Source organism: Maniola hyperantus, chromosome 13 (genome assembly GCF_902806685.2).
Source record: "Maniola hyperantus chromosome 13, iAphHyp1.2, whole genome shotgun sequence".
NCBI classification, from domain to species: domain Eukaryota; kingdom Metazoa; phylum Arthropoda; class Insecta; order Lepidoptera; family Nymphalidae; genus Maniola; species Maniola hyperantus.
The window spans coordinates 14,018,370-14,027,797 of NC_048548.1; the positions used below are offsets into that span (position 1 = coordinate 14,018,370).

General features: G+C 41.2%; 1 protein-coding gene across 1 annotated transcript in view; it reads right to left on the reverse strand.

Annotated features, from left to right (window-relative positions):
- LOC117987684 (uncharacterized) overlaps positions 1–9,428 on the reverse strand; it is an 80,583-nt gene that overhangs the window by 8,751 nt on the left and 62,404 nt on the right. Inside the window, exons 2-5 of the mRNA XM_034974714.2 lie at positions 7,310–7,351; positions 5,418–5,590; positions 3,126–3,292; positions 90–228 (exon numbers count right to left, since the gene is read on the reverse strand). Coding sequence (XP_034830605.1) covers positions 90–228; positions 3,126–3,292; positions 5,418–5,590; positions 7,310–7,349 — 519 coding nt within the window. The 5' untranslated portion in view covers positions 7,350–7,351. The remainder of the gene's footprint in view (positions 1–89; positions 229–3,125; positions 3,293–5,417; positions 5,591–7,309; positions 7,352–9,428) is intronic.

The window sequence follows — 9,428 nt, forward strand, 5'->3', positions numbered from 1 at the left end:
GTATGAATGGGCAACCCCTGCACTAGTAAACACTGTATTACAGTGGGTTGCCTAGATAGATTGATGATGACGCTTGCTGATGTATTCACCTGTGGTTTCAGCTTGGGCCTGTTCTGGCGGTGGTCGTGATGGCTCTCCACCACGCTGACGCAGTTCTTCTGCGTGGCACGCACCCGCTCGTCATATTCCTCTTGGAACTTAATGTTGTACCAGTGTAAGCAGAGACACCTGGAATATAATTGAAAAAAAAAAGTTATTAGAGAATCCTGTCACACATCACAACCTGGGTATCCTCACAGCTTCCTAGTGGAACGTTATTATTTTCTTAGAAATGCTTCATTCAGGATTCAACGAAATAATAACACAAATTGTTGGAACTTAAACCTTAAGTTCTCGATATATAGGCTCAAACTAGCTGCCAATTTTCTGCTTTAAAGCACGGGTAGCATTGAACTCTTTTTTTATTGCAGCATAGGCTTGGGCTTGAAGACAATTTTGCATGAAATATAAGCATGAAAACGACCTTCTTAATGCTTGAAAGCAATCTTGAGGCCTAAGTAGTAGTTCACTAGAATATGCTTATTCACTCTTGCCTTGAAGGTATTTAAGTTACACGTGGCAACAAACATGGACGCCGGAAGGGCATCCATATTCCAAAACCTAAGCGGTTCGTATCAGAAACTTTGATTGTTAACGTTTCATGGGAGTAGATTGGATGTCAACGCTCACAATTTCTCGCTGTTCTGTGGTAGAACGGTGAAGGAGGAACAAGGTTGTGAAGTTCCTGAGCACTCTCCAAAATATAGCCGATAGAAGACCGATAGGCGGCGACATTGCGACGATGTTGTAGAGTGAGCAATTTCGCCCGAGAGTGAATAGTGATTGATCACCAATAATTTTTCGGGCGAGGCGATCTATCGAGTCTTACCTACTTACCTACTCGTGATAATTGAGTCTTACTACTCGTGACAATCACATTTAAAAATAAAATAAAAATGGCGAGCAAACGAGCTGGTGAGTCACCTGATGTTTAGTGATTACCACCGCCCATGAACAGATTTGTATAGTACCAGAGGAACCACCAATGCGTTGCCGGCCTTTCAGGAATTTGTTGGTCCGCCCCTTGAATAACCCCATGTTGTAATCTGATGGGAACAGCGCCGAAGGGAGTTGATTCCACAGTTTGCATGTGCGTGGAAAAAAGAATCTGGCACAACGGGTGGTCGAAGTGCACCAGACACCCAGGTGGTGAGGGTGGAATTGTTTGCGGTGGCGTGCGGTGCGGTTGTAGAAAAAGCAGTTTACGAGCATTACGAGCTTTCTGGTATTGGCACAATTTGTGGCCACAACGACATAATATAATAACTATATTGAAAAAGAGAATTTAATAAACTCATCTTTTAATAAACAGGCTATAAATTTTGCATAACAAAATTACCAGATTTTTCAGAAATTTTCAGATTTTACAATTAGCTGAAATATGGCTGAAAGCATCTGAAAGTCTGAGAACTTAATCCGCTAAGTAGGAACAGATTACCTACTTCTGCATCTGCAAAGATTTTAGCCCTACTTTTATTTTTAGCTCATGTCGGCACTGACGAGGGTTGAATTTATAGTCGCGTCAAATACCTACTTAGTATAGACTGATCTGATTTGGCTCCTTTATAAACTTTCGAGTTTCAACATCTTGGTTTTCTTATAGATATTCGATTTCTTCAGCGTAAGTTTCTTTATAAGTGGACTAGCTTATTCAAACCCCTATTTCACCCCTTTAGCGGTTGAATTTTCAAAAATCCTTTCTTAGCGGATGCCTACGTCATAATAGCTATCTGCATGCCAACTTTCAGAATGATCCGTCCAGTAGTTTACATATCGTAGCCTAATATTTTACATATCGTCGTTTCAGGATCAATCCAAGAGTTCACTCACTCTAGTTACTACTAGAGTGAGTCTACTTTGATATTTGTAGCATCATTTAGTTATGTTACTCAAACATAAAATTGCACTCTCGCTCTCATTAAGCTAAGTAGCGGAAATTCTACTAGACGGTATAGCTTCTTGTAGTAAGTTGAGTGCTGTGGACGTCCCAGTGGTCCACTTTGCATCGATCCCGGCTATCGTTACTTAGCTAAATTAAAAGATAAGCTGGCTGTTAGCGGAATGAGACGCCCGGTGTAGCAATGAGTCGGTAACTACAAAGAACAGTCAAGAAAGTTTCCATTAAATGTACGGCGCGCGGCGATAGCAGACTTGACTTCGTACGCGTGGTTTTTAAAAATCCCGCGGAAACTCTTTGATTTTCCGGGATAGAAGATAGCCTATGTTACTCTCCAGGTCTTTGAGTATTCCCATGCAAAAAAATCACGTCTATCCGTTGCTCTGTTGCGACATTATTGAAGGACAGACCAATAAACCAACAAACACACTTCGCATCACTACTCATATTATAAATGCGAAAATGTGTTTGTTTGTTGGCTTGTTTGTTTACTGGTTCATTGGTTTGTCTTTTAATCACGTCGCAACGGAGCAACGAATCGATGTGATTTTTTGCATGGGTATACCCACAGATGAGTGATTTCTCTAATCCGTGGGTATACCGTATAGTTAAAGACCTGGAGAGAGTGGAGAGTGACATAGGCTACTTTTCATCCCGGAAAATCTAAGAGTTCCCATGGGATTTTTAAAACGAAGTCGCGGACATCAGCTAGTAGAAGTATAGCCTATGGGCGATGTGTACTGATGCGTTGTTTTCTAGCAACTACAAAGTAGGAATGTCTTATCGCAGAATAAAGTACAGCGTATGTTTTTATTTGCGACTAAGCAGCTTATTTCTAGCACGGCAGTGGGTAATATGATTAGGGGGTATAAACAGGATTTGCTCTATTATTCATTCAGACGAGGATTATGCGCGGTAGTCCTAAATAAAATGTTTACGATGCGTCGTGAGTACATAAACAACTCCCTCCCTCTCTGGCGCAGTGGTGAGCACTGTGTTCTTAGTAATGGGAGGTCCCGTGTTCGATTCCCGGGAGGGGAAATTAGGAATTTCACCTGAAAAGAGCAAGCGCTGAGTTTCTTACTGGTTCTTCTTGGTACAGGACTACTGTCTACTAGGTATGCCTCACCTCAGCACAGCTCCAAGTACACCCGTCCCCACAAGCGCGGCTCCAGCGCCCATCAGATAGTAGCGATGCTGAGCCGCCTCCGCGCCCGGCGACAGCTGCACCAGCCCCACCACTAGCACCACTATTCCCAGTAGCAGAGAGCCCACAATCGCATGCAGTGCTGCAACCTGAAAAACAAATACTTCTTTCAATATATGAACTCCAGTGGCCCTGCCGCGGTTGTTTGACAGCTACAATGTCACGATCGCAATCATCTCTGATTGGTTAATGCTCGCTCACTATTGGCCACAATGCATTGTTGCAATAAGAATCGGACAAATTCAGCCAATCAGAACAATTGAGATTGTAATAATGATTGATGCAGGTTTTAGACAATCGCCCTACTGGTATCTGGCCGCGTCGTATTCCTCATAACTACGACCCTTTAAGGCCCAAGACACGGGTCTACCCGCGAAATTCAAATTTAATTTGGTTTTTCACAATTTGTAAGCTAATACGACAAAGTAGTCTTATGGCATTCAAACGCCCCTAGCAATATCACATTCACAGGTTTATATAAAAATCTTTACGTGAAAGTGTCCAGTTTAAGAAATTAGTCAAAATAATGACTAATTTGTGAGTAGCTCACGTCAAACTCATTATTTTGACCATGACCATCCATGTCTTCCACCTTAAATAGGGAAGTTAGTTTTCTTGGGATAATATTGCGCTGGGTTCCCAGATCCGTTCGCTTAAAAGTTAGTTAGGAGTAGAACATATTTTATTTATTGTTTAACTTTTTGAGTTGGTTGTGGGCTCTTTCTTCTCAGACCTGGGAGCGTTAGGAACCCTCGTAGCTTTAGTTCTAAGTTTACGTGATTGATCATTACTAACCGACAATCAAGAAGTGTACAATGGTACCTATTTTGAATATCTGACTTTGACTAACTATTTTAAATAGTTGGATCCACGTTAGATCCATAATTCTGAATTGTAGTATAGGTTAATAATTTTATTTATGAGAGTAAGAATTTAAATTATGTAATGCAATGTAGATTGGCTACGTAGTGGAAGTGAACATTCTTTGAAGTTCGAAAAGGTCAGTGGGCAAAGGTTACATACAAAAACAGTCCGTACCTAAGTGTAATTTGCATGAAATATTAGCTTCGTTCGGTGTCAAAGGTCATGTGAAACGACAAATGATAACAGCCAGTGTTATGGATCCTAGGTGATAACTTATTAGCTTTCTAGAAAGAGATTATCCCACAAAAAACATTTCATGTTTTGGTTGTCAAGACTCACAAGTTCATAATGCTTTCACTGTCAAAAAGTTATGAGATCTCTAACCAAGCCCAGTGGCGTGCACAGTGTTTGAAGCCAGGGTAGGCATTAGTTTGGTAGGAACCTGTTTACATGCAGGTCATAATGAAAAATATGCATTGAGCTATTACAACTGGGGTAAGCAGTGCATTTATGCCTCTATGATCTGCACGCCACTGGCCAAGCCCCTAGCTGAGCTTCGATTTTTGCTGCCCATGGGCTCTGTCCAGTAGTATATAGTTCTAAAAGTAAATAAATAGCTCTTAAGTAATCTTGACTGTACCACATTTATGACAAAAAAACTCTATTTATAAACCCTGACTCTACAAAAAGCATGGCTTGGCCGTTTAATGTTCGTGAAACTACTACGTGACATAACATAATATTTTAAGTCCATAAGGAATAGTTTGCACGAAAATTACGAAATTGAATTGTGGAGCCATTTGATGACAGAATAGTTAAAAGCATAATGGTAATCTAGGTACCCAAGACTCAAGAGTCAACCTAAAGGCTTGCATAGACGAGGGACAGTCATGGGGTACTTTTGTCCGTCCAAAAACCGCTTTCAACTGCATCGAAATAACGCACATGAGGGAAAAGTACTCTATAGCCGCGGACATCGACATACCGGACTGCATAAAAGTACGAAGGGTTCTTGAAAAAAATAGAACTAACATTATAAGATGCATTAACACACACACAGCGGATTTTAGTCCACGCTAAGTGCTCGAGAGTTTGTTTACTTCCGGTGAACAAATGTGACAAGAGTCCCTCGACTGCGCAATCTCTAAGGATTCCGCCGCTACAGCCATACTGACCACATAGAGCTCGTTCCTCAGGTGGTGCTCGAGCGAGGGCTTGACGTCCTTCAGCCGGTCCAACAGCAGCGGCAGCTGAGAGGGCCGGCGCCCGGCGCGGCGCGTCGCTGCTCATGCCGCACCGCTGCTGCTGGCATCGCACCGATCATTAACCTGACTCGGTGGTATAACTCACCTTCCCGCAGACATAGAGCTCGTTCCTCAGCCGGTGCTCGGGCGAGGGCGTGGCGTCCTCCAGCCGCCCCAGCTGCAGCGGCAGCTGCGAGGGCCGGCGCCCGGCGCTGCGCTTCTCGGCGCGCCGCCGCTCATGTCGCACCGCTACTGCTGGCATCGCACCGATCATTTTCGCTGGAAGTTGTCAATATCAAAACGGTATATGACCGCTGAGTAAAGCCTGAAACATTCAGCACGACACCAGCATGGCGCGACGGCAATTTCATGACAGGATGGCATACCGAACACGATTGCAATGCCCGCTGTTTACTTGCGCGCGAACGCTTGTGAACACTCCATGAACGCCGCAAAATCTATAAGAGGAGTGTGCAACATCCACATTAACTCAAGAGAGTTTCAGGATGTGAAGCGGAAAAATGTACAATTATTATTCGGTTGAAATAAAGTAAAAAAAACAAACAATCACTGTTGCTTTGTGCCGTTCATGGGCTTTGGCGCCACAATTCGTACGTGAGTGAAGAGCGGACATAAGCATGTAAGATTTGTAGTACAAAGAACTATATGAAGCACGCTAAACTGCAAACTGTGACGCTGATGGCATTCAAATGCAGTGGTATGACTCCCATCTACGCCTCGTAGTTCATAGCTTATTACGAATTCTATCGTCGTGTTAGATACGTTGCCATCGCGTGTTATTTTTGTTTCAGCCAATACTACTTACATACTACTACGAATATCATTGTTACTTAAATTACTTTACCTACCTACCCTACCTACCTTTCAACCATTCCGCATGCGTATAAGTAGATTATGCCAATCCCTGGACACAGTTAAGGCCTGCTTAGACGAGGGACAGCCCTCGGCGTACTTTTATGGCTGTCAAAATAGATTATTAAGCTTACAACTGCATCAAGTATTGCACACAAGGAACTAAAAGAACCTACTCCATACCGTTTGCTCAAAAAAAATTTAGATGTAACGTACCAAGGTGCGTCAACGCATACGACGGATTTTAGTCCGCATAGAGCGCTTGTGAATCTGTTCACTTCCGGCGAACAAATGATCACCCACCGTGTGTGTTGAGTTTGTGGCAAGTTCTCAGGTGGACATCAAGACACACAAAATTTCTTATATGAACGGCGACAGACAGACAGTGTGTATTTTACACGAACTATTTCAAGCTACTTTTGAATTGTTTTTGCTGGGTTTTATTTACGCTTCGGGGATTTCTGTCCTCCGCGGACAAAAGTCCCTCGTCTGCTCAGGCCCTTATTATTAATTCGTATCGTAAAAAAAAACATATTCTTAGTTGATTTAAAACTATTCGATCATTCTCATAACAGTGTATACTTGCTTTTTATATTTCGGAAGTTTTTTTTGGGTAGGTACATACTTACTTAACCGATTTTAATGAAATTAGGCTTACTTACCTGTCTATACCTTAAAATGTTACCTGGAGAGACATAAACTATACAGGATGTAACCAGAACGCTAGCAAAAACAAAGACAGCTGATAGTACTGATGATAACTGATACGATACCACAAAAAAAACGCATTTTTTTTTAAAAAATAGGATGTTATGTTTTGTAAATGTTCATGATATATTGCAAATAAAACACCTGACTGACGCTAGAAGTCAACGAACGTTGCGTAAGTAGGTCATTAGGAGTCAATGCCACGTCGTACGTGGTTGACCCCAGTTTTGAACGCTATAAAATGCTAAATTACTAAAACTACAAAATGAGGTAAATGGTTATTGGTATTGGATTGTGTTTAGATAGTATAAAAATAATGCTAAATTTTTGCTAGCGTTCTGGTATATGTATCCACTTTTTATCACAGAAAACTATGTCACACGGAAAAACTACGAGGGAATGGTATTAGGTACTTACGTCTTTGATTATCTCTTGGCTGTAATAAAGATTGTAGCATATCTGGAACAAGTTTTTTAAAAAAGTTTATTTGAATAAAAATCTTTCTATTTCCTAATTTAAATAGTTATAGATTTTTTACTAACAAATAGGTTTAAGTTTCGTGTAATTACTAACACCAATATGATCCTTGTTGGTCGAAATAAAAAATTTTTTTTTTCTATCTAACCTAGTTTTTACGGTTCCGTACCTCAAAAGGAAAATCGAAACCCATATAGGATCACTTCGTTGTCTGTCTGTCTGTCCGTTGTGTCTGTCAAGAAAACCTGTAGGGTACTTCCAGTTGACCTGAAATCATGTAATTTGGTACATAGGTAGTTCTTATAGAACAAGGAAAGGAATAAATCCGAAAACCGTAAATTTGTGGTTCAGTGTTTCCTGCCAATTATAATCCGGGTATCTTTTAAACAAGAGAGAAGGCACCTTCTAGGCAAACGCGTCCCATCTTAGGCCACATCATCACTTCCCATCAGGCGTGATCGCGATCAATCATCTGCCTATAGTGAATCCTAATATTTAATACTTAAGTTCGTGTTATAAATGAGAAAGTGTGGATGTTTGGATGTTTGTTACTCAATCACGCAAAAACTACTGGATGGATTTGGCTGAAATTTGAAATGAAGATAGATTATACCCTGGATTAATGCATAGGCTACTTTTTATCCCGGAAAATCAAAGAGTTCCCACGGGATTTTGAAAACGTAAATCCACGCGGACGAAGTCGCGGGCATCATCTAGTAAAAAATAAGGAAGAAAAAAATGTTTATTCTTTGAAAGTTGTGCCACATCTGCATCAGTTGTACCTACCTAACTATCTAAGGGTTTGGTTATTTGAAGTCCCCGTACGAGTTGACTCAGCCTGCAGTCGAATCAACTGGGTCACGATGTTTATGGAGGCTTTCGGAAAATGGCAGTCGGCGACATTTTACTGCCGCGATATGAAAAATTACGATGCACTCTTTGAATTAATATTACGTAATAGATGATGCCCGTGACTTCGTCCGCGTGGATTTAGATTTCAAAAATCCCGTGAGAACTCTTTAATTTTCCGGAATAAAAAGTAGCCTATGTCAGGATGCAAGTTAGCACTGTTTCGTCGAAATCGGTTGAACGGATGGGCCGTGAAAAGCTAGCAGACAGACAGACAGACAGACAGACACACTTTCGCATTTAAAATATTAAGTATGGAAGTATAGATGGATATTTATTAACATAATATTATGTATTAAAAAGATAACCCTTTTTATGGGTATAATAATCTTAAAAGCATAATAGTTTTTAGGGTTCCGTACCTCAAATGGAAAAACGGTACCCTTATAGGATCACTGTGTTGTCTGTCTGTCTGTCTGTCGGTCTGTCAAGAAACCTACAGGGTACTTCCCGTTGACCTAGAATCATGAAATTTGCCATGTAGGTAGGTCTTATAGCAGACATTTGGGAAAAAATCTGAAAACCGTAAATTTGTGGTTACATCACACAAAAAAAAAATTGTGGTTATGAACTAATAATTAGGGTTTTCAATTTTCAAAGTAAGATTACTAGCGACCGTCTGCTACTTCGCTCTCGAAAGGAACTTTTGTCCAAAAGGAGACCGACCAGTTTTGGGCAGTCTTCAGTCAAAGTTTAACAGTAACGTTACTTTTTTTTATTTTTTTATTCAGATACAAGTTAGCCCTTGACTACAATCTCACCTGGTGGTAAGTGATGATGCAGTCTAAGATCATAGCGGGCTAACCTGGAAGGGGTATGGCAGTTTTTATTAAACCCATACCCCTTTGGTTTCTACACGGCATCGTACCGGAACGCTAAATCGCTTGGCGGCACGGCTTTGCCGGTAGGGTGGTAACTAGCCACGGCCGAAGCCTCCCACCAGACCAGACCAGAAATTTAGAAATTATAAAATTCCAAACCCCTGCCAGGAATCGAACCCGGGACCTCCCACTATTAAGACCACAGCGCTCACCACCGCGCCACTTTAACAGTCTGTCATGTAACCTTAGACCTTTACTAAAAATAACTACCTACAGAACCACTGACGTTGAACTTCTACCAATAACTGCAATTTCTACAATAATTGAGT